Raw genomic sequence first — 26,424 nt, forward strand, 5'->3', positions numbered from 1 at the left:
CTCCCTCAGTACTGCAATGAAGTATTAGGCTAGATAATGTGCTCTAGTCTCTGGAGTAGGGCTTGAACTCACAATCTTCTCATTCAGAGGCAAGAGTGCTACTATTCTCGGAGGGTAATTGGACTGCTTGTCGGGCATCAGATGGACTCAGACTAAAAACGGGGAACTTCGACATTATGGAATCAGAGTGACAGCACTGCTCGGCTAGGGCAGCACAGTGGCGCAGTGGTTAGCTCCGCGGCCTCACAGCTCCAGCGACCCGGGTTCGGTTCTGGGTACTACCTGTGTGGAGTTTGCAACTTCTCCCTGTGACCGTGTGGGTTTTCGCCGGGTGCTCTGGTTTCCTCCCACAGCCAAAGACTTACAGGTTGATAGGTCAATTGGCCATTATAAACTGCCCCTAGTGTAGGTAGGTGGTAGGAGAATTGAGGGAAGGTGGGGATGTGGTAGGAATATGGGATTATTGTAGGATTAGTATAAATGGGTGGTTGATGATCAGCATAGAGTCAGTGGGCTGAAGGGCCTGTTTCCAGTGCTGTATCTCTAAATAAAATAAACAAATAAAACTTTACCTAATTGCTTCATTGTTACGAGATTCACAGATAACTGATCAAGGCCTCGGGGTATGTAAAGTGTGCTTGTTTTAAACAGATCTCAAGAGTTAGGTCCTGAGGATGCCAGATCTGGTTTTGACATTGAAACTGTGATTGCTGTGGAAAGATATTCTTACTGATCACAATACTCTGCTTCTGGGTGTGATTTAATACACAGCTCTGGTGCAGCAATCCAATCAAGTAAATACAGTTTGTGGCTTGCACCCTCCAGCATTTCTCTGATGTGCATGCAACTAACAAATTTCCTTCAATGGCAGTAGACAGCTAAAAGATTTTCTTCCCTGAGCACCATTTTCAGCTGTGGTTCAGTTGGTAGCAGTCTCACTTGAGTCAGAGGGTTGTGGGTTCAAGTCCCACTCCAGAGACTTGAGCACATAATTTAGGCTGACATTCCAGTGTAGTACTGCGGGTGTGCTGCATTGTTGGAGGTGCTGTCTTTCAGATGAGATGTTAAACTGAGGCCCCATCTGGCCAGGGCAAAGGAAGTGGAAGATGCAGAAGAAGCCAGAGTTGGAGGAATGCAAAGCGCTCAGAAGGCTATCAGACCAAAGGACCTAAGGACATAAAGAGCACAAGAAATAGGAGCAGGAGTAGGCCATATGGGCCCTTGAGTCTGCTCTGACATTCAATAAGATCATGACTGATCTGATCTTGCCCTCAACTCCACTTTCCTGCCTGTTCCCCATAACCCTTGACTTCCCTATTGTTCAAAGATCTGTCTAACTCAGCCTTGAATATATTCAGTGATTCAGCCTCTACAGCTCTCGTGGGTGGAGAATTCCGAAGATTCACAACCCTCTGAAAGAAGAAATTCCTCTTCATTTCCATCTTCAATAGGCAACCCCTTATTCTGAAACTGTGTCTCCTAGTTCTAGATTCCCCCACGAATGGAAACATCCTCTCACCATGATCCTACAGAATCAATTTCTCCTCCAAGCCCAGACCAAACCCCAGAGCAGGTTTCCTACCTGCTCTGAGCACACATTTATTTCAATGAACTTATGCAATCAGCAGATGATTGTATTTTGGGGTGTCAGCTAAATTCAGCTTCAGTTGGTACAGAAGGTAAAATGGTTTGTCACCTTGTTTTGAACCAATGTTGAAGTCTATTTTTGTTAAAACATTGAATCCCCACAGGACTTACTTTTATTCAATTGCTGGCCTACCAGTTGTTTGCAAAGCAGACATGCTAACTGCTGAATGTTTGTTTTGATGTATTTGGCAAACTCACAGCCATGGCTGCCTCTCACTGATCACCTCTGCAGCTACAAATCACTAACACTACAGCAAACGACTACGCCGGTCCCACACTGTACCTGTCCTCGAGTCGTCAAGAACTCCACTTTAAACTGAACCCGTATATTGCCATTTCCCAACAGAAGGACAGCAGAGAGAGGTCTGCATGTCCTGTACCTCTCATCTCCGCTCTCTGGACCCACGAATAGTCCCTGCCTGATTCCGTCAGCGGCACAGGTTTAAACTACAATATGCTGATGGGGCAGGAGAACGGTGTGTGGGCTCTGATAGCGAAGCACCAAACAAAAGTGCCTCTCCATCCACTGAATAAGGTTGGACGTACATTGCTATCAGACACAGTGAAGTACAATTTTGCAACAGCCCCGTCAGACGCCAGCAGTCCAACTACTTAAGACATTAACCATGCATCAAATAGTAATTATTCTGTTTCACGTTTCCTTGCTCAGCTGTCAGCAGACTGCAGCCTGCCAAAACAGGCCTAATTATCTATATTGTCAGGTTGTTGTTGCAGAAAAGCAAAGGGTCTATGTGCTTCACTGACTTATAACCTTTATAAGGCAGAGAGAACTCTATTTTATCCAGTCTGTGCAACATTGGAATTTGACTAAAAGTAAGGGGAAAAGGGAGGAAAAAATCCTCACTGCCTTAAGGAAGTGGGCTGTGATAACTGACTGAAACAGTATCATTGTTGAGGAACCAAAGTAAAGGTGAGGGCTTGCAGTATAGATCACCACCAAGGGCAGGGGAATAAAGATAAGGTAAATAGAGAAAATAAACTTGCAATTATATAGCACCTTTCAGTGCCTCAGGACAACCTAAAGCACCTTACAAGTAAGTACTTTTGAAGCAGGAGTCACAGTTCTAATTTAACTTGTGCACAGCAAGCTCCCACAAACAGCAAAATGAAGTGTTGTTTAGTTGACACCAAGCTTGGTTTCAAAGGCCTGTAGGTTATGGAGGAAGGGAAGACAGGTAAGGAGGCCCACTTTTGAGCTTGCGTTCACTGACATGTTGGGATCGGGTCAGGTCGGGTCGCAATTCAGAGTCCAGCGTTCAGGCTCGGGTCGGGTCGGGCTAGATACTGCTTCCGAGAAGTCAGGGGATCAGCCTTACCCATGATTCCCCACAACTCCATCTGCAGGAATAGCCTGCTGCCGGAACGGATGAACGATATTCGTGTCGGGTTGGGTGCGAAAAGAATTAAAGGGCTCGGGTCGGGTTTTAATTTTATACCCAAGCCAGGCTTTACACTTCAGTCGTTTGAAACAGATAGCCTGTTTATAGGCTTCAATGACTGAAAAATGGCTGTTGCAGATATACAACGTACTCATTGTGCTTTCAAACACTCATAACATTTGATCGGTCTTGGAAAGCCTAATCCCATTGACACTGAAGCCAATTGTTCAGCTGTGTATTAGATTAGTGCAGCAGCAACTCTGGCAGAGATACAGTAGTGTAGTGGTTACATTAGTGAACTGGTAAACCTGAGGCCTAGATCCATAATCTTGCAAGTGTATGTTCAAAGCCAACCAGGGGAGTTTGAATTCAGGTTTTCCCCTGTTTGAGTATTTAATGGGGCTGCTCCTCAGGTTTTGGCTGCACTTCAGCCCTATGCTCCTGAGCTCTGGGCAGCCGGTGCGGAGGGGGATGGGCCGAGGGGAGGATCTCCTCGTCGGTCTGCACCTGGGCCTGGCCAAGGTGGCAATTCACAGGTCCAGGCTGCGGGTCATCGGGGGTCTGTCCACCCTGATTGCCTGCCCCTTTTCCACGGTTAAGTTCGCGCCTGGGTGTCCCTGGAGGAAGAGCACGCGGTGTCCGCCTGTTCGCTTGAGGCCTTCCGCGACCGGTGGGCACCGCAGGGACTGGAGTGCATCATCGATGCTGAAAATACTATTTCATCGAGTTTCTGTTTTATTTATTCGATTTTAATAAGCTTATTTATTTAAAATGTATATAAAGGGGGCCTGGGGAATAAAAGCCCCTCAAGCAAAATACAAGGGGCCTGGGGTATAAAGGTCACCTTATATTAAAAAAAAGGGGTTAGAGACAGAGTAAAAAAAGGAAAAACTAAACACTTAAAAAAACAGCAACTGTGAATACAAAGAGCTGCCGTACATTCCCTCGACTCACTGGAGAAATTCCAGACATATTTCAACAGACAAAATCGGAAGCTTCCTTACATCGAGCCATACCACTACCGACCAGTAGCACTGGATGCCTATAACATTACTTTTTCAGCTGTATCAATGATAGATACATCCTAGCCACTAATCTCCCTCACAATTGGAGCAGCTGGGAAAAGTCAGGGCATTGCCAAATTGAAATCATTCCTGTGTTAGTTCTGATCCAACCAATACATGGGTACAGGAATGTCACAGTTCTGTTACTAGACTCACAATCCAGAGAGCATGAGCTCAAATCCCACATGGCAGTTTGAGAATTTGAATTTAGTTTTTTAAGATGTCCTTTTGGGAAGGAAACCAGCTGTGCTTTCCCCGTCTGGTTTATATGTGACGCCAGTCCCACCAATGTGCTCTCTAAAATGGCCTAGCTAGCCACTCGATTGTATCAAACCACCCAGAACATCTGGAGCTGGGCAATAAATGCCAGCTTAGCCACGATGCCCGCACCCCCAAGAATGAATAATACAAAAGCCTGGCTGGGCGAGTACAATAAGACAACTGCAATCTGTGACCCTACGGCCAATTGCTGTTGACAAAGATGTGCTCAAGGAAAATCAGAGGGAAAGAATACGTGTGCTCCCTAACAGTTATAGGGTTAGCAGCAGCTCAGTGGGTAGCACTCTGAGTTAGAAGGTTGCAAGTTCAAGGCCCACTCCAGAGATTTGAGCACATAATCTCGACTGATACTCCAGTGCAGTACTGAGGAGTGCTGCGCTGTCAGAGATGCTGTTTCTCAGATGAGATGTTAAACTGAGGGCCTGCCTCTCAATTCCCTGGCACTATAATGAAGAACAGCAGGGGAGCTCTTTCAGTGTCCTGGACAATATTTAACCCTCAACCAACATCACATTGCAGTTTTTTCAGACCTTGCTGTGCGACACTGATGACACCTCGTTATGAATGCTGGACTTTGTAGTATGATTATGTTTTTAAAAATTGTGATTTTTATTGTAGCAGTAAGAAGGGTTCAGAGGAGACATGTGACCTCACACCAACTCTACCTAGAGACAAGACAGGAATCTTGGCTACCATGTGAACAAGGAACCCAGATCAAAGACTCTATGAAAGTAGAAGACAAGGTTGTAACACCTGAAGAACAATGGGTTTTGCTCTCCCAGACTCTCAGATCATAAACAAGGAGCCAGGGGCCCTGATGGTGCAAACTCGAGTTGAAATTTGTAACTCCTGGAAACAAAGGAAGGCCTGGCTGGTTCAGCTGTGGCCAGACTTGTGGACTACGCATACTGAAAAAGGCAAATGACTACTGACTTTCGATTCTGGATAAATTCAACAGGCTTTCAGAAGTCTGGAGGCTGTAAGAAAGGCCAGAAAACACAAAGACCAGCAGTGGCAGCCTCAGCAGGGAGGGAGGGGGGGGTGGTGAGAGAGAGAGAGAGCGAGAGTGAGAGAGAGAGAGCAAGAGAGAGAGAGTGTGAGAGACAGAGAGTGAGAGAGAGAGGGGGATAGAGGGGGAGAGAGCGTGAAAGGAGGGAGAGAGAGTGAGGGGGGGCAGAGAGTGAGAGAGGGGGACAGAGAGAGAGAGGGGTACAGAGAGAGGGGGGAGAGAGAGGGAGAGAGAAGGGAAGGGAGAGAGAGGGAGAGGGAGGGAGAGGGAGAGGGAGGGAGAGGGAGGGAGAGGGAGGGAGAGGGAGAGAGAGAGCGAGAGAGAGAGAGAGAGAGAGAGAGAACCTAATTCGAAAGCTGAGGTTTGTGTCAGAAGAAAGACCAACGGGGTCACTAGAGATTGCCTTATTCATGGAGGTCCAGGTCGAAATTGCCTGCAAGAAGTGAGAAAAGAGGACATTGAGTTTGAGAAGGACTGGGTGATCCAACCTTGCAACTGGGAGGAGTTTGGGGCTTTTAACTCCAAAGATATCACTTCAATGAGGACACTGTATAACATATAAAGGTGGTGTGGGGTTTTCAAGTGTTTTAATAAGTTAAAGGAAAATACCTTTCTCTGTAATTTAGTGTATTAGCTACTTACAAAGTACTTTTTAGTTAATGTTGACTTTTAGTTTAGTTGTTATAGTAAAAGTCTTAAAACATGAAATCTTGTTGTATACTTATTTAAATTGGCCTGGGGAATTCATATCTCTTGTTTTCAACATTAACAGTCTCACTGAGGTCATAACAACTCAAGGAAAGCACTTCATTGGCTGTAAAAAGTTTTGGAACGTCCTGAGGTCATAAACGTTGCTATAATCTTTCTTTACTTGGCTAGAGGTATTTAAAATGCACAAGCTATCAACACACACATATATTTATGAGCAGATGTCAGTCAGTAAGAATTTGGTATCTATTAGAAATACTCAGCAGGTCAGGCAGCATTTGTCGAGAGAGAAGCAGAGTTAATGTTTCAGGTCTGTGACCTTTCATCAGAACTGACAAAAGTTAGAAAAGAATTAGGTATTAAGCAAGTGATGTGGGGGGTGGGGTGGTTTGGTAGAGAACATAAGGGAAGATGTGTGATAGGGCAGAGGGCAGGAGAGATTAAATAACAAAGATGTCACGGGACAAAGGCAAAGAGCGTGTTAATGCTTGTGGTGAAGGACATCTGACAGCTCTGTCTACATGAACAATGGGCCTTTGACCCCCTCTCTCCTCATCATCCAATGCCCCAAACACTCCTTGCAAGTGAAGCAGTGATTTATTTGCACTTCCTTCAATTTAGTATACTGTATTCACTGCTCACAATGTGGTCGCCTCTACATTGGAGAGACCAAACACAGACTCGGTGACCGCTTTGCGGAACACCTACACTCAGTCTGAAAGCATGACCCTGAGCTTCTGGTTGCTTGCCATTTACACACACCCCACTGCTCTCATGCCAACATTTCTGTCCTTGGCCTGCTGCAGTGTTCCAGTGAACATCAACGCAAGCTCGAGGAGCAGCACCGGATCTTTCGATTAGACACTCTACAGCCTTGCAGACTCAAGCTTGAGTTCAACAATTTCAGAGCATGACTGGCCTTTTTTTCATGTGGACAGAGCTGCTCATTACTCGGCCATTAACACTCTCTCTGGACTAATGCTTTGTCTTTCACCACAAGCATTAACAGGCTCTTTGCCTTTGTCCCATGACAGCTTTGTTATTTAATCTCTCCTGCCCTCTGCCCTATCACACACCTTCCCTTTTGTTCTCTTTCCCACCAAACCACCACCACCACCCCATCCTCACTTGTTTAAAACCTAATTCTTTTTTAACCTTTGCCAGTTCTGATGAAAGGTCACAGACCTGAAATGTTAACCCTGCTTCTCTCTCCACAGATGCTGCCTGACCTGCTGAGTATTTCCAGCACTTACTGTTTGTATTTCAGATTTCCAGCATCTGCAATATTTTGCTTTTATTGGGATCTATTGTCTGAAAGCAGTAAACTGATCTCGATGGTGATGAAGGTCAGCCATAACGACCACTGACTTCAACAAATGTTGCATTCTATTTCACACTAAGGCGGCACAGTGGCGCAGTGGTTAGCACCGCAGCCTCACAGCTCCAGCGACCCTGGTTCAATTCTGGCTACTGCCTGTGTGGAGTTTGCAAGTTCTCCCTGTGTCTGCGTGGGTTTCCTCTGGGTGCTCCGGTTTCCTCCCACATACCAAAGACTTGCTGGTTGATAGGTTAATTGGCCATTATATATTGCTCCTAGTATAGGTAGGTGGTAGGAAAATATAGGGACAGGTGGGGATGTGGTAGGAATATGGAATTAGTGTAGGATTAGTATAAATGGGTGGTTGATGGTCGGCACAGACTCGGTGGGCCGAAGGGCCTGTTTCAGTGCTGTATCTCTAAACTAAACAAATAAGAGATTTGACAGTCCCAAGTGTCATAGGCCAGGCTGGGGGTGCTGCCCCACAATCTCAGAGCCAGGTTGGAGAGGAATCACTGCTCCTCCAGCGGAGACACAAAGCCAAGCATCTGCTGGTCACAGCGAGGGACCCAGGAGAGAACTGATTTCACTCGTCAGCCTTGCACACATTGAAATCTTTTGCCTCCTGTGCACTTTGGATGGACAAGCTATCTGCCATCCAATGAAAGAGGAGAAAAAGGCATTGTAATATATAATAACTTATCTACATGATTTCACGGCAAAATAACAGTTGATGCTAAATTCCTGATGGATTTCAACTTATGCTGCATCTACTTTAGTCACACTGCTTTCAACATTCATCTCATACAAACCAGCACAGCAAGAAAAAGACAATATATTTTACTGTCCAAGCTGATTACAAAGGGACCCTTCTCTCTCTTATGCATGCATCCAAAACCTTGTTACCTCACATCCTGTCCTGCACCAAGTTTCGTTCACCCATCATCCCTGTGTTCACTGTCCTTCATAGCATTCCAGTCTTGCAATGCCTCAAATTTTAAAGTTCTAAGCCTTATGTTTGTCTCTTTGTGGCCTCTTCCCTCCCTATCTCCATGACCTCCTCTAACAACTCGGAACTCTTGCCCATCTCTGGAGGCTGTGCCTTCAGTCGTCTAGCCTCTGGAATTTCCTCACAAAACGTCAATGCCTGTCCACCTTGAAGAATAAAGTCACTTTAGTCTTTTATACAATAGAATTATAGAATTAGGAAGCACAGGAGGAGGTTATTAGGCCCATCGTGCCTGTGCCAGCTCTTTGAAAGAGCTATCCAATTAGTCCCACTCCCCTGCACACCCCATAGCCCTGCAAATCTTTACTTTTCAATATATCCAATTCCCTTTTGAAAGGTACTACTGAATCTGCTTCCACCACCATTTAAAGCAGTGCATTCATCATAGCTTACTGCATAAAAACAGTTTCTCATCTCCCTTGGCCTGATACAGTCAACAACCCTTCAACATCATCCCGCAGTCTCCAGGAATTAAAGATTAATCTCCGGGACTCTGCACTGGAAAAAAAATCAGAGAAATCCAAAAGAAATTGTGTGTTTCTTTCATTTTCTCTGAACACTTTTGTTTATTAGTTATAGAAATATTAGAGATGGCAAAAAAAAAGGCTTCTTGACTGACAGACGAGATTCATCCAATCAGTAGTGAGGAGTCCGCCGCTTTCTGATTGGTGTGGGAAGGCAGTGCACCATCAGGCTGAGTGTGTCAGGTGACCAAAAGCAGGAGTTTGGGGGCAGGGCATTTGGAGACGGGAGGTCATGTGATGAAATATCCAAACAGAGTTGACAACCTACGGACAGCTTTATCAATTAAATTGTTGAACACACAAAAGACAAACCATAGTACACAAACAGAAATATGGTATATCTGGTAAAATCCACCACCACCCCCCCCCCCCACACCCCCGCAACACAATACCAATTTTTAGTCGCCAAATGGAAAATTTGTAGCAAATTTCTAGCCTTATATGTGAGATATGGGAACAATTTCTTGAGACACTAGGAATATGCCCCACTACAGAAAGCGAAGAGGAGATTCAATAGTGGCTCTTAAAATTATGAAAGGTTTTGATAGAGTAAGTAGGGAAAGCCAGTTTCGTCCATTTGGGCAGTCTGGAACGATGAGGTTACTAGTTCAACATTGTCACCGAGAATGTGGAGAGAGACATTCGAAATGGTTTTGCACACAGGCTTCTTGGAGCATTGAATGTTTGCCACAGGAAGTGGCTGAGACACAAGCAACTGCACCTTTTAAGGGAAAATTGAATAAATATTTGAAGCAAAGAAATTTGCAGAGTATAGAGAAATGCAAGGAAGTGAATTAGTTTTGGATTAGTCTAGTATAGAGCTGGCATAAACGAGATGGGCTGAATAGCCTCCTTCTGTACTGTAAAGGTTTATGGCTCTATGAGTACATCTGATAATCTTCTTTAGCTGTTTGTTCCTAATTAGTGCTACATGGAATCTCTTCCAAGGAAACAGAAAAGCTTGTGGCCTCTTGTTTATAGCCTATGATGTTACAGGAAGCAAGGCGCAAACGTCTCATCAAGAGAAAATTCACCCATGCTTTGAGAGATAATATCTGACTTTAAGTGAGCATATAGCCTAAGCAGGAGGGCTGAGGGGATGGGGATGGAAGGGGAGGGAAGAATACTTATGACAAGATTGGGCAGGCTGCAATACTGAAACACATTCAATTTGATTCTGATATACTGCACACATGCTTTCGTCACACACAGAAAAACAAACCAGTCAAATGCATTACTTATTCACTTGGGAGTACCTACTTAGTAAAAGAATAAGGTCAGCTGTTGAGAGATGCAATTATTAGGATATTCGGAGATATCCCAGAAATCGCCCCAAAATGTACATTCAGAACACACTCAATAAAAATCAACTGCCTCCCAGCTTCCATGCAGTCTTTGTAGCATTAACACATCATTGTGAAAGACAATGACTGCATAGTTAACCTGGAAGTTATATGTTTTTGTGAACCCAACCCCACCCCCCCCATCTTTAAAAGAAACTAGAATAAGTCTGTAACCTTTGACCCTGAGGTTAACTGAAGGACGTGTTGTACCCGTTTCCAGCCACCCCTCAGGTCTAGACGCCTCCAAGGTTGACAGCCTCGTTGTGAAAAGAATGAGAGGCAGCCTTAGTGCTGTTCTTCCCCCTCATTCGCCGTAACCCTCCACCTTCTCCCCCACCCCACATTAGAGGCCAGTGATAACTTTGATAACATTGTGCTCACCAGCTGATCAGGAGGTGTAAAAGAGAAGCTCAGTGCGTGAATCATCCTCTCTTACACCAGTACGAGAGTGACTTTGTTTTCCCAGCACATTTTACACATCTCCACCTCCAGCCCTCTCTGGTCATTATTGCATTGCTGTTTGAGAGATCTTGCTGCGGGTAAATTGGTTGTCGCATTTCCTACATTACCAACAGTGACTACAGTGCAGAAGCTCTGTAGGCTGTAAAGCTCTTTGGGACATTCTGAGATCATGAAAGGTGCTATCTAAATGCAAGTCCTCCTGATTGCACACACACAAAAAGCATGCTTCGAAGATTAGTCAGAGTAATAATAGAAGGCTTTCCGAGAGAAATCCAATACCAGTGGAAAATGAACCAGGGAGACTTGGTGGAGGTAGCAAGAGAAAATCAGCAAATACAGGAAAACAATATTTTAAAAAACACTGGAAAATAATTCAAAAGTCAGTATCTGGGAGATGTAAATTGCAAATTAAAATTTCAATTCTTGCGTAGAGCCCCTCTCCTCTTTCAGGTGGAGACTAGCCCACTGTGCAACACCCACATCTTCTGTTTTTACTTCGGGGAACCCTGGAACAGCACAGACTACAGCGCCATGGTTAGTGTGTGCTGCTCCAGACATCTCAGCTCAGTGCATCCCTTTTATACAACCCACGCCTGAATGTCATTTTCCCTGGCAGCATCTGTGGCCTGTTGATCAGATGAGAGCAGCTCTTTAGTTCAGACTGCAGCCGTAGACAGAGGCTGCCTAATCTGTGCATGACATAAGGACACAGCCTTTAAGAGGATAGTACAAGACTTACAGCGATTGTCCTTTAAACCAGGACACCGTTGCATGTCTGAAATGAAAACCCTTGGTCACCTGATTCTTCAGTTCCGTTTTAAATTACAGTTTCTCTGTGTTATTTAATTCTTTTGAGTCTTTGTGTTCAACTCAAAGGCTCTCGCACCTCAAAATGTTTCTTCCTTCTCCTCCCGAGTCCTTGTCGGGGTAACATTGCACATTGCCGAGGTAGCCATTTCCTTTCTCATGAGTAAAATTCATTGACAGCAAATGAACCCCAAGCTATTCAGTTGTGAAGAGGCATTCAATCTCAATCAAGCCCAAAGCTGTCTTCATCCAATATCTAAATACGTGTATCTCCAGGAAAGACTGCCGGATAGTGGGCAAGCTCAGACCCCTCTTAACACTGGTACTGAGGCCAACTGTGAAATAATACCCCTGCCACTGACCAAGTTGAGATCGAGAAGTGAAACCTCGCGTTTAGTCAGGATTCCGAGAATCCAAGAGCCAGCTTCCGGGCATTTGCACTACATATCCCAGGTCTCATCACAGTGGCGGACACATAGATCCAATTTTTCATGGTTATGTGGCTTAAGGGAGTTAGATTTAAAAGTGCAAAAGGCTAGGAGCCAGCTCCCAGATGCTGGACTCCTGAAATCTGAATGAAACAGCATGATTATAATAACAGTGAGGGATTCTTGAACTTAGCATCAATCACCCAGGCTCATTAGGAATACCTATGCAGATGATTTACTTGAGAAGGAGATACATAGGCCAAATGACTCAGAAACCCGCGTGAACCAGAGACCAGGAATATGCCAACATGGGGGAACCAACAAGCAGGCAAATCTTTGGTTTGATGTTTATCTATGAACCCTAGCAATAAGAACTGGAAGCCTGTTGTGGTTTTAGGGAACAATGGTGAGGTGGGACTATCAGAAACAAAATTAAATCCAGAGGATGGAAACGAATATAACAGTTTTCAGAAAAGACAAAAAAGGAAGTGATGCATCCCAGTTTGTTAGGAAGATGTGGGTGGTGAAAGGTACAGAATGAAACACTCTGGTGAGACATCTCTATCGCCATAAGAAATCCAAGCTAACACTTAAGTATTGCTAATGAGCAGGAGGTCAGTAACAGAACAATTTGCTCTATGAAGAGATTGGAGGGGTTTGCAAGAACAGCACCAACAGCTTACATCTGTATAACGCTTTCAACCTTGTAAAATGTCCCAAGGTGCTTCACAGGAATGTTATCAGGCGAAAATTGACACCAGGCCAAAGAAGGGCATATTGGGATGCGTGACCAAAAACTTGATCAAAGAAGTAGGTTTTAAGGAGGGGAGCTCTTAAGTAGAGGAGCGAACTGGAGAGTCAGAGAGGTTAAGGGAGGGAATTCCAAAGAATACGGCCTAAATGGCTGAAATGGAGGAGAGAAGGGTACATCTCGTGCCAAACACTTTGGGTTGGGGGCGTCACAGTCCATTCACATACCCCACTTCCTCCCCTATGTGGTTACACTCTATATTCTTCTGAGTAAAATGAGTAGGATAGAGGAGTAAACAAGGGACTGCCACTCTGTTGCAGTCGCTCTTGGCTGTTTGGCAATAAAACAGGGATCCGCCATGCACTTGATGACGTCTGCACATAAGCTCTCTCCCTGTGCAAGCATCATAGTTAAAGAATCGTGCTTCAAAATAAAAATGACAAGATACATATCCGTTATACCTATGACCAAACCTGCTCTCTATAAACTCTCTGAAGGAGTAGATAGTGGGGATTGAGTAGACATATCTCAGCCTGTATTACGATAAGAGAATGCCACCAGCAAATGCTTCGGAGCTGCATGCAGCTTGTGATGGTTTCAGCGAAGGCCGAGATTTATTGATTGTAAAACCAGATAGAATCAAGGCAAAATTATGGATTTTTTTTCTCGGTTCTGCCACTGAAATCCCAACAGATACAGAAAATTCCAGACAATCGAAACCCACCCCTCTTTTACTACATTAGAGGGGCTATATAAAGGCAAGTTGTTTTTTCTCTAGGAATTATTCATGGCGCACCATTGAGGTTGGAGAGCCTGCAGACACAGGACTGGTGGCCTCAACAGGCAGATTAATATAACAGATACACTCCTCCTATCCCCCTACCATTGTACACACCGTCCTCCCCAAGCCATCCAGCCCATGGACCATATATGTGTTTATCAAGTGACCAACCAGGCTTGCTTCCCTGTTTGTGGGTCTAAACTAATTAAACTGTGAACGGCCATCAACTCCACAGCAAGAGCTGGGAAGTCAGAGCCCTGCTATCAAAACCACTGAGCAAGCACCAAAATAGAAACACAATGAAAAGAACTTGCATTTATGTAGTGCCTTTCACAATCTCAGAATCTCTCAAAGTGCTTTACAACCGATGAAATACTTTTGAAGTGTAGTCACTATTGTAATCCACCCAAGAGGATAGACGGGGCCTCGGTTTAACATTTCACCTGAAAGCTGGCACCTCCAACAGTGCTGCACTGGAGTATCGTATTAGTTGCCATAGAACCTTATCAGTCAACAAAAAGCAGATCCTTCATACTGGAATTGTTATAAATATCTGCTTCATGGCAAGCTGTGTTGCTTCCCTCTTAGGTACGTAAAACTGTGGTGGGGAGAGGGCAGACAGGGAACCCTGATTCAACCATTACACTGAAAGAGCCTAGTCATCCCCTAGTCGATAAAACACACTCGAGTGTCTCTGCACTACTCACTTGCGCTACTTCAGGAAGACCAGCAAACATTTACTACTAAACGACTCCCATTCACTGCTGAAGACTGAACTTTGAGCTCATGTGGTGTTTGAATACCATTTGGTCACTGCATGCAAATACACAGATGTTAATTTGCGCAATGTGTGCATGCATGTAAAGGGCATGACAGTTATGAATGACCAGAAGCCCCAGGCTTTGCTTATATCCCGCAGTGTTTGATAGCTTATCGGAGAGCCCCAGATTTCCGCAGAGCTGCTGTCAAGTTCCATTCTTTAGTAAGACAACAGGAGGTGGAAGCTTATTGAGCTGCACTGAGCTATCCTCTGTTCTCTTAACCTGCAGATGGACTGAAGTGTTTTGATACAAGCATTAATATTCAGTCAAACTCCCTTGTACAAACTAGCATAAATTAATTCTACATTCTGAAATGGTACGCACAACTCCATGCATGCAAAGTTGCAAGTTCCAAATAAATGGAAACAAAATGCAAGCATACAATTCCAGTGTAACAAACCACATCCCACTTCTACACCCCGCAGACAATTCCTGTGTGCTAAATCACATCCCATTCCCACCACCACCCCCCCCCCCCACTGCAGACAATTCCAGTGTAACAAACTACATTCCATTCACCCCTACTACACAGAATTGCTGATTTGAATAAATACACGTTCCCTACAATGTCACTAAGTTTATTTAGCATATTGCTACTAATATGGTATAGGAAGAGGGAAAAATCATGCTTTAACGTGTGACGTTCTTCCTTCATCAACTCAAGTTGCTGCCACCCAAGTTTTATACAGCTCAAACACCAGCTAACATTAAGTTAAATCCCACTGGTTATCCTTTGAAAACTCTTACGGCCAAGGAAAGCAGATGCTCAACAGTTGAGGAATTCCTTTGCTAATTGAATTGCTCTTTCAAAGCGCCGGCACAGGCACAATGTCTCCTTCTGTGCTGTATGATTCCATGATCTGAAACTGTACTTTCCCATCCAACCCACACTTAGAAAGGCATAATCTATAATTGTACTGTTAGTTGGTTCTCCACAATATAAGTACACATAGTAGGAATTGCTTGTCCCACCTTTACACTCTACAGAGAGCTTAATGATAACACTGTAATCTCCTGTTATCCAGTTTTTAATGCCGAGCACAGTGCAGTTTACTAATGAAGCTTGGCATCATTGAATTGTGATGCTCTCATTTGACCCATCACCTCTAAGGATCACTAGCAAACATTGTGCAAAGGCTTTTCTTTTTGCCTGTGCAAACTCTTTGCAAGAGTTATCCAATTACTCCCACTCTCTTGCTCTTTCCCCAAAACCCTACAAATGTTCCCCCTTCAAGTATTTATCTAATTCCCTTTCGAAAATTGTTATTGGATCTGCTTCCACTGCCCTTTAAGACAATGCATTCCGGATCATAACAACTCGCTACGGAATTTTTATTCCTCATGTTGCTTTTGTTTCTTTTACCAATTGCCTTAAATCTGTGTCCATAGTTAATGACCCTTCTGCCACTGGAAACAGTTTATTTTCTCTATCAAAACCCTAAATAATTTTCAAATCTTCCTGTAACTTTCTCTGCTTTAATTACTAGCTTCTCCAGTCTCTCCACGCAACTGAAGTCCCTCATTCCCTGGTACCATTCTAAGAAATCTCTATTGCACCCTTTCTAAGGCCTTCCTGCAGCGTGGTGCCCAGAAGTGAACACAATATTCCAGTTTGGGCTTAACCAGTGTTGTATATAGGTTTAGCATAACTTCCTTGCTTTTGTACTCTATGCCTGTATTTATATGCCTTTTTAACAGCTATCTTAACTTGTCCTGCCAACTTCAAAGACTTGTGTATGGTAACAGCACCACCCCCCACCTCCACTGCCCCCCACCCAGGTCTCTCTGTTCCTGTTTCAGAGCATGACGGGGCCCCCCTTTTTACGTTTAGTTATTTTTTCTTTTTTTCTTTTTTCTTTGGTTATTTTATTTTAGGTTTTTAGTGTGTTTAGTTTGTTTCTACTGTGCCTACCCACTGTTTCTGTTTTTAAAATTTTTTAAAATGTTTTTTGCTTGGAGTGCTTTGTGCTTTACAGTCTATTCACACCCTCTCTGCACTAATGCTTTGTCTTTCATCACACCATTAACATACCATTTGCCTTTGTTCCATGACCTTCTGGTCAGTTATTCTCTGTGACCTTGGCCTATCAACACATTCTCTTTTATTATTTCTTGCCCCACCCCCCGCTTTACTTGCTTAAAACTTTTACATTTCTAATATCTGCCAGTTCTGATGAAGGGTCACTGACCTGAAACGTTAATTCTGCTTCTCTCTCCACAGATGCTGCCAGACCTGCTGAGTATTTCCAGCATTTCTTGTTTTTATCTCTCTGTTCCTGCATTCGCTTTAAGCTGTACCATTTAGTTTATATAGTCTCACCTCATCCTTCCCACCGAAATAAGTCACTGCACACCTCTCGGCGTTAAATTCAATGGCCATGTGTCTGCCTATTTCACCAGCCTACTAATTCCTCCTGCAGTCTGTTACTATCCTCCTTACTGTGTACTACATTTCTCAATTCCATGTCTTCTACAAACTTTCAAATTATGCCCTGTATACCCAGGTCATTATTATATATCAAAATTGGCAGTGGTCCCAACATTGACCCCTGGGGAACACCACTGTATACTTTCCTCAGTCTGATAACTGTTCACCACTGCTGTCTGCTTTCTGTTACTTAGCAAATTACATACCCATGCAGTCTACACAGCGGCAACAGTGTGTACCATCTACAAGATGCATGGCAGCAACTCCAACAAGCCTCCTTCGACAGCACTTTCCAAGCCCACCTAGACGGACAAGGGCAGCAAACGCATGAGAACACCACCACCTGCAAGTTCCCCTCCAAGTCACTCACCATCCTGACTCGGAACTATATCGCTGTTCCTTCACTGTCGCTGGGTCAAAAACCTGGAACTCCCTTCCTAACCGCAGATGGATTGTAGTGGTTCAAGAAGACAGCTCACTACCACCTCTGCAAAGGCAATTGGGGATGGTCAACAAATGCTGGCCTTGCCAATGACAGTCACATTCCATGAAAGAATTTAAAAAATGTCACTGCCCCTTTAATCCGATGGGCTTCAAATTTGGTAACAAGTCCATATGATATTTTATCAAACATCTTTTAAAAGTCCATATAAATTACATCAATGGGTACAGTAGCATAGTGGTTATGTAACTGGACTAATAATCCAGAGGTAGGAACTAAAGACGCAGAGACATGCGTTCAAATTCCACCATGGCAGCTGGGGAATTTAAATTTAGCTTATTGAATAAATCTGGAATAAAAAGCCAGTATCAGTTCTGGTGACCATAAAACTACTAGACTGTCATGAAAACCCACCTGGTTGCCTAATGTTCTTTAGGGAAGAAAACTTGCCAACCTTACCCAGGCTGGCCTGTATGTGACTCCAGATCCACAGCAATGTGGTTGACTCCTAGCTGCCCTCTGAAATGGAATAGCAAGTCATTCAGTTCTATTAATCCGCTACACAAAATTATACTAAGAACAAAACTGGATGACCAGCCAGCATTGATCTAGGCACTACACACAACAAAGGCACACCCAGCACAGTCATCCCTGCAAAGTCTTCCTCAGTAATATCCAGGGACTTGTAGCAAAATTGGGAGAGCTGTCCCACAGCAACAGCCTGACATAGTCATACTCACAGAATCATACCTTACAGTCAATGCCTGGGTATGACCTTTCCCGCTGGCAGGACAGACCCACTACAGGTGGTAGCGCAGTGGTATACAGTCGGGAGCCCTCAACATTGGCATCAGGTCAAACATGGGCAAGGAAACGTCATACTGATTACCACCTGCTGCCCTTCCTCAGTTGATGAATCAGTACTCTTCTATGTTGAACACCACTTGGAAGAAGCACTGAGGGTAGCAAGGGCACTATGGGTGATGGACATTGAGGCCCACACCAAGAATGGCTCAGTAGTACCACTGAGAAAATCAACGCAAGGGAAAGAAACTATTTGACCTCGTCCTCAACAATCTACCTGTCACAGATGCATCTGTCCATGACAGCATTGGTCGGAGTGACCACTACACAGGCCTTGTCGAGCCGAAGACCCATCTTCCAACTGAGAATACCATCCAGCGTGTTGTTGTGGCACTACCACCGTTCTAATTGGGATAGATTCAGAATAGATCTAGCAGCTCAAAACTGCACATCCAAGAGGCGCTGTGGGCCTTCAGCAGCTGCAGAAGCTGGTTGTGGTTGTTGGAGACCGATCAACTCAGCCCCAGGATATCACAGCAGGAGTTCCTCAGGGTAGTGTCCTAGGCCCAACCTTCTTCAGCTGCTTCATCAATGATGTTCCCTCCATCATAAAGTCAGAAATGGGGATGTTCACTGATGATTGCAGTGTTCAGTTCCATTTGCAACTCCTTAAACAATGAATAAGTCCATGCCCATATGCAGCAAGACCTGAACATGATTCATGCTTGGGCTGATAAGTGGCAAGTAACATTTGCATCACACAAGCAACACTCCCCAAGATTACAACCCGGCATCTCCAAAACCTGCAGCCTCCACCACCTGGAAGGACAAGGGCAGCAGACACATGGGAACATAATCACCTACATGTTCCACAACATCCTGACTTGCCACTGTTTCTTTATCATCACTAGGTCAAAGTCTTGGGACTCCTATGGGAGTAAACTCACCACATGGACTGCATTGGTTCAAGAAGGCAGTTCACCACCACCTTCTCAAGGGCAACTCGGGATAGCCAGTAAATGCTGGTCTTGTCAGCAATATCCATATCCCATGAATTAATTTTTTTAAAAACAAGTGTAGTATGGCAGAATCTGAGATTGATTCACTGTTCACAATTCAGGTGGATGTAGTGCACAAGTTTCAAATAACTACCCCAACTGAAATCTTGGTGACAACACAGTCACCCAGGAATAATCACAAGTTACTTTCACCAGTGTACATAAAATGTCATGCTTCGCTACTCCAGGAGAGGAGCTGGAGACTGAGAGATATGCATTTTCCCAATATAAAAAAAGACATTAATATAGGCATTCATATTGCGCCGTTCATGACCTCAGAATGTCCCAAACTGTTTTACAGCCAATGAATTACTTTTGAAATGTAGTCACTGTTGTAATGTAGGAAACACAGCAGCCAATTGAGCACAGCAAGCTCCCATAACCAGCATTGAGATAAAAGACCAGACCATCTGTTTCAGGTGTTGGTTGAGGGACAATTGTCAGCCAGGGCACTGGGGTGAACACTCCTGCTTGTCTTCAAATAGTGTCATGGGATCTTTTACATCAACCTGAGGGGGCAGACGGGGCCCTGGTTTAACACCCCATGAAAAAGGCTGCACCTCCAACGATGCAGCATTGCCTCAGTACTGCACTGCAGCATTAGCCTAAACTTTGTGCTTAAGACTCCAGAGCGGAACTTGAACCCACACCTTTCTGACTCAGAGATGACAGTGTTACCAACTAAGCCAAAGCTGACACCCTGCCAGAATATCAGACTGCTAGCACAGTCTAACACTGCAACAGCAGGAATAATCTCCGCCCAAGTCAGAAGAACTCAGCAGCTGGCAGAATGCCAATCTTTTGTGATACCCAGCAATTGATGGAATGGGGGAAATGATGTATACAGCCAGCTGGGCAAGCTTGAATCCCACACCCTGCTGACAATCATAAACCACCTTTGGCAGTGACTGTGGAGAAATCTCTGCCCCAGACTGTCCCACCAAGGCCAAAGAAAGCGGTGCTGGGAAAAGCAAATATAAACAATGTGTTCAGAAAGGTCATAGCTTTGAGTAATGAACACTATTTCTCCACCTGCGTCTTTGTTTTGTTTTATTTGAACCTTCAGACACCCCTTCTTAACTAGAGTCTCATAGATGCAATACACACGAGCACCAACACAATGTCGTGAGCAGAGATATTGCATCCCTTATTACCCAGTTCCAAATTAACATAGGAAGAGGAGGAGTCCATTCTGCCCCTTCAGCCTGTTCCACCATTCAATCAGCCAATCATGGCTCATCTGTATTTTAAGTCCATCTGCCCCCTTTGGTTCCATAACCCTGAATAACCTTGCCTAGCAAAAAACATCAATCTCAGTTCTGAAATTTTCAATTGATTCCCAGCTTCAACAGCCATTTTCAACTTTGAGTGAAAAAGTGTTTCCGGATTTCACTCCTAAATGGCCTGACTTTACTTTGAAGATTAAGCCCCCTTGTTCTGGATTTCCAGAGGAAATAGTTTATCAACCCGACTGAATCCATTTATCATTTTAAACACCTTGATTAGATCACCCCTCAACATTCTAAACTCAAGGGAATAGAAACCAAACTATTGTAATACGTCCTCATAACTTAACCCTTCAAGCCCTTTAAATTCACTGCGACAGGAAGGTGCTGAATGGGGCACTGAGTACTGCCCAGCAAGGATTGGGCAACATACATGACATGGGGACAAATCAGTTGTCCCTCCCTTTCACTAGAAAGCTGTCCCAAACCTCTCAACTGCCTTCTCACTGTGGCACTGGCTGAAGATTAGGTTCCCTGTTTACATATTAGCTACAGTTATTGTTGGGTTCAAGGCATAGGGAATAAGAGTAAGCCATTCCAAAAAAGGCCATTCAAAGCAGAAAGGTATCCTGAAGTGATGGCTAAGGCTCAATGAAAACTCTAAAGCTAATAAGCGCACAGAATGTTTCATATTTCTGTGTGTCATCTGAAAGAATTCCCAATATCAATATTTGAAATACAAGACAATTGGAAGATCCCACAAGCATGATTCCAGGTTTTGAAAGACTTAGGCTGTTGTTTTCTTGAAGGGGAAATAAAGAAGATCTGCTCCCCAGAGAATTGAGTAAGCAAATCATATACCATGGTGCAAGTGTTTTGCATAGAAAAACAAAAATCTGGTAGTAAAAAGTGCCACGTTTCACATTACAAAAGAGTCCTGTCCAAAACAAATCATAGACTCCCTCCCCAATGCTTAACATGGAAAAATCCTTTGAAATCTAGCTCTTTCTGGCCCTCTCAGCAACAACCCCCACACACATTACACACCAATCATCTGGAGAGGTTCAACCCCATGGGTAATTGTGACAGTGAGGCTGTGTGGCATGACCAAAACACATTGGTCTTTAAAGAAGTAGACAAGCACAGCAACACACACCAGTACCAAGAGAAAGAAATGGCATTTATATAACATCTTTCATGACCGCAGGATGTCCCAAAATGCTTTACAGCCAATGAAGTCTTCTCCTGAAGTGTAGTCAATTTAGTAATGTAGGAAATCAGTGTGCGCACAGCAGGATTCCACAAACAGCAATGGGATAACGACTAGCTAATCTATTTTAGTGATGTTATTTGAGGAATAAATATATGCCAGGACACTGATGAGCACACTTCTGTTATTGCTTGAATATTGCATGGGATCATTTACATCCATTGAAAGGACTACACAACCTCGTTGCAGCACTGGACATGTCATCCTAGATTTTATGCTTAAATCTCTGGAATGGGGCTTCAATCCACAACCTTCTGACTCAGAGGTGAGAGTGCTATCAATTGAGCCATGGCAAACACAATACCTCGCCGCTGCACTAGTTTCTAGTGAGATGAATCGCCCAGCCGCTCAGTAAAGCTGCCTCACTTCGGTAGCTGAACAATATGAATCGAATGTATGTTATGCCCCGAACCAAAAATAATTTCAACCACTAAAATATAAAAAGTGCCCACTTATCATGCACTAACTTGCACTTCAAACTGAGAGTAGATTTTAATCCTTATATTTAAGAGGTCAAGCAATTTTCTGATTCCAATTCCAATCTGCACTCTTTTTAAAAAACCCAAAGGCTGCAACATCAACCCATCAACGTCATCATTATTCATCGAAAACAATCAACATGCAATTAAATAACTAATTGTTCTACAAGCTAAACAATTCAGAGTCGCTGAATCTGAATACCATCAATCGAAAAATCAGGATGTCACAAAATTATTATTCAGTTCTGGAATTGGAGGAAATGGCACGCATTCAGCCAGAGGGATTGCAATGAAATTCTTCAGTTAGTTAACTTAACCACCCAGCATTAATGATTTGAGCTGTAAAATGCAAATACTTAATTGCCATGGCAAGGCAAGCACTGCACTCCATCCATCACAGGGGGATTCTCTATCAATTCAGATAACTTGCATCATTTTTGCATTACAGAAGTGGACTGCACCTCTGAGTAAATCTACTGTCATCTCGAACCATCACCGTGTAAAGCTGCAGAGTACAGGTTGTTTCATCCAAGTGATTGAGTTTGAGCAGAGACAGAGGAGACGCTATTAAGTTTGGCATTCTAAATTGGTTACTTTAGCATCTACGTCACATGGTTCAATATGAACAGCAGCATTAAGGAAAAATGGCATCCTGGTATCACTTATCATAACACCGTCCACGTATTTATCTCAGTGTCGAAGGTAAAACTAAGCAATCCAATTAGTTCTAACCTGTAGTACACTGGATGATTGAATTTAAGACTTTGCTATTTGTACAGACCAGCTTATTTGTGTAGGACGTCTATGGATTAATACTGTTTTTTGTGGGTCAGAGCAATTGAAGCATTTTGAGATAATTTTCTCCCTTCCCCCTGGCATCGATGCTCGCCGGTCTATAGTGCCATGGACTGCTGGGTCCTCTCCAGCACTTTATCTCCATACCTCATTCTTCCTGGCGAATGCATGACTGCTGACAGTCCACTCAGTCATGAGGCGCATCACGACCTCTCCTGATCCTGTCCTCACCCCACATCCTCACACATGTTCTTTCTAGCAAAAATCGACCTATAGCCATAGCGGAGCCCTGGCCAGTTACAATGCTACCTACTGCCACCCAGCCAACCTGTGCCAACTCTGCACAGACCACTCTGGAACCTTCCTAGTCCATATACTCACTCACTGAACTGTTGAGGATCTGAGGTGAGGTCATGTTTAAAATTGGAGTTTTGAGACCAATTGTTGCTACATTGGTTTAGAGCGACACGATGTAACTGGCATTTTGATAACTTCAACCTTTCCAAAGCCTATTAGGAAAACAGGAACAGGAGTAGGCCATTTAGCTCCTTCAACCTGTTCTGCCTCACAGATAGCAGTTAACTGTATAATCTTTTCATGAACTGTGACCTATATAATCAAGTATGGAAGAGTCTGGGTGAACAAAGTAAAAAAGTCTTGCATGCATATATAGTGTTTTGGCACCAGAGGACATTTCAAAGTACTTTAAAGCCAATGACGTACTTTTGAAGAGTAGTTACTGTTGTGATGTAGGAAACACAGCAACCAATTTGCACACAAGGTCCCACAAACAGCAGTGGGATAATGACCCGATAATTTATTTTAAGTGATGTTCATTGAGGAATAAATATTTGCCAGAACACTGGGGATAACTCCACTGCTATTCGTTGAATAGTGCTACGGAATCTTTTACATCCACCTCAGAGGGCAAAGTAAGTCTTGGTGTATCATTTCATCCAAAAAACAGCACCTTCAACAGTGCAGCACTCACTCAAGTACTGCATTGGAGTGTCAGCCTAGATTATATGCTCAAGACTCTGGAGTGGGATTTGAACCCACAACCTTCTGATAGAGATGAAATTGTCTCCAATTGAGCCAAGCCTTCATGCCAGCTTATTTACAATAATTTTGTTACCAGAACTGCCTGAACATTGCACACATCTCCTTGTTTAGGATGCTGAACCAAGAAAAAAAAACTACAGTTTACACTGTTTATTAAAGGCTGCTAAAAACATGAATTTCACCTGACCAAGGACACCTGATCTCCCAATAAACTGTTCCCACCCCACCTCCCAACACAAACTGTTCAGTATAACCATGATCAATTTACTCAGCAAATAATTTTATCCAACAGAAAGTGCAGTTAAGTCCCAACACATGCCCATGTTCGTTTCAATGGAAATGCAGTACATTCATGATCTGTTTGATCTGAGGGACCTTTCAGCATTTCGGCTCCTTTCAACATCAGGACAGATTTGGGCAAACAGCAGATAGGAACAGCAACTTGGCAGAAGCAGCCTATCTGTTTCCATACTGCAGTTAATGCTGCAGAAACTACTGATTTTATCCAATTATCATTAGTGGTACATCAGCAAAACTATCGGCTTGTGGCTTTCAAGGAAAAATGCAGCTGAAATTGCAGAACACAATCCCTAAAATACTGATTTTAAAATTTTTCATGTAATGAAACAGAACTGTTCAGTCACTGCTAACCAGTGGGCTTGAAAATACATCCCATCTGGAACCAGCAACTGGCAGAACACCCTCTGCTCCCAGTACATCCCCGGTTCGATAGCCTGACAGCAGCCAGGGCGGTGGTACAGTGCCCTGGTAAAGGGAACAGGGAGAAACAGAAATCAGAGACAAGAGTTTTTTGGCTCTTGATGGCACACAATCCCCCCTCCTCCATTGCTGGAAAATGGACAGTTGCAGACAGTGAGGGAGGACAGGATTAGGGCTCCAGTGTGATGCCCTCCATGGTCAAACAGCCCAATGACCAACACTGTCTCAGTTTATGCATTCAACACAGCCACTTGGACAAGGGTGCGCAGAAGGAAGGCTGTCAACATATGTGAAGCTGTACACTAATGAAAGAAAACAGGGGAAGGGGAAATGTAGGAGAAGATGGGGGAGCAGGGGAGAAGGGATCAAATGAATTGGACTAACTGCAGTCACCCAAATTATACAGAACAAACATTAACAAAATCCAGGAACCCATACTTATCCAAGGGTGAATCATTCTGTCTGAATTCTCCAACAGAAGCGCCAACGAACAGCTCTATATTTAACCCCAAATCCATTTCAATTTACAGTCACCCCTATGAATGTTTACAATCATTCAAATACCTCCCACTGGGCACATTATAGCCAGCTCCAGTGGCAGCCCCGTTGCACGGCTGGGGCAAGGTTATGGGGGGCTGATCGCTCGCTTCCAAGTCCCCGTCCCTCCCCAGCCACAAACCCGCTCACCTACCCGAGAGCTCGTCGGGCTCCAGTCCGCTGTCCGTGTCGATGCCGGCCAGCACGAAGTAGTCGGCGAAGCGGCAGGATCCCGAGCTGGAGCTGGTCATCTTGGCTGCGGCGGCTCTGCTGCTGCTGCTGTTGAGCACTGGGATCGGCTGCGCTCATTCTCTCGCTGCCTTGCCCATGGCAGCAGCTCCCTGACGATCAGAGGAAGCGAGATCCAGTGCTTCCAGGCTGTGTATGTCCTGAGGGGCAGCTGGAGCTGCTTTCCCCTGTCCCGTGTGCTCCTATCTCTTGCTGTTGTGTTCGCCCTGTCTCTCTCTCTCGGCGCTGTGCTTGTTTGCTCTGCTCTCACTCTCAGACTCTGTAACACACACAATATCTTCCCTCCCTCCCACTCTGCTCTATAACCCAGCAAACCACTACACTGACGCACTGCGGGCGCCACTTTCAAATCAAATACAGCAGCCTCCAATCCCTCCGCCTTTGTTTTGTTTTTTAAAAATGTATTTCTTATTAAATTTCAGCCGTGGCTCAGCAGTAACACCCTCAGCTAAGGTTGCCAACTTTCCAGGATTTGTCCTGGAGTCTCCAGGAACTAAAGATTAGTCTTCAAGACATTGTTGCCCCTGAAGAAAAATTATAGGGGAATTAAAATTTTTTTTTACTTGTTTGAACAAATTTCTTGATTCATGATAAAAAAAATATTGGATTTGGGAACATAGGCTGTTTGACAGTCAAGAATTTTCCAGTTGGGGTGGGAAGGTAGTGCATGGTGAGGATAGATGTGTTGGCACAGTTGTTTCGTCTTTATGTTGTTTCTGGTTCCCAGATGTTGGAAAGATTCTCACTCTAATCTTGGAAAAGGCTGGAGTCAGTCTTGTTTATTACAGCATCATGCTTTGTGCTGTAGAGCCTGATTCTTGTGTTCCATATAACATGACTCCCCAGTACAACCGTGAATGTGGCCTCCTACTGGAACACTTACACATAACAACTAGTTCCTAGCTAATTAGTTCCTAACACTTTACAAATAGTATAACAATATATACATATATAACATCCCCCTTTCTTTAAAGCATAATGCCCCATATCAATATAACTGTCA

General features: G+C 44.0%; 1 protein-coding gene across 3 annotated transcripts in view; it reads right to left on the reverse strand.

Moving 5' to 3' along the window:
- The window catches only part of LOC137379731 (DENN domain-containing protein 5B-like), a 299,114-nt gene extending 273,410 nt beyond the window's left edge, over window positions 1-25,704 (reverse strand). For all 3 annotated transcript variants that reach the window (XM_068051032.1, XM_068051033.1, XM_068051031.1), the window contains exon 1: window positions 25,327-25,704. In XM_068051032.1, coding sequence (XP_067907133.1) covers window positions 25,327-25,423 — 97 coding nt within the window. In that variant the 5' untranslated portion in view covers window positions 25,424-25,704. The remainder of the gene's footprint in view (window positions 1-25,326) is intronic.
- Between the last annotated feature and the right edge of the window lie 720 nt (window positions 25,705-26,424).

Source organism: Heterodontus francisci, chromosome 18 (assembly GCF_036365525.1).
Source record: "Heterodontus francisci isolate sHetFra1 chromosome 18, sHetFra1.hap1, whole genome shotgun sequence".
Lineage (NCBI taxonomy): Eukaryota > Metazoa > Chordata > Chondrichthyes > Heterodontiformes > Heterodontidae > Heterodontus > Heterodontus francisci.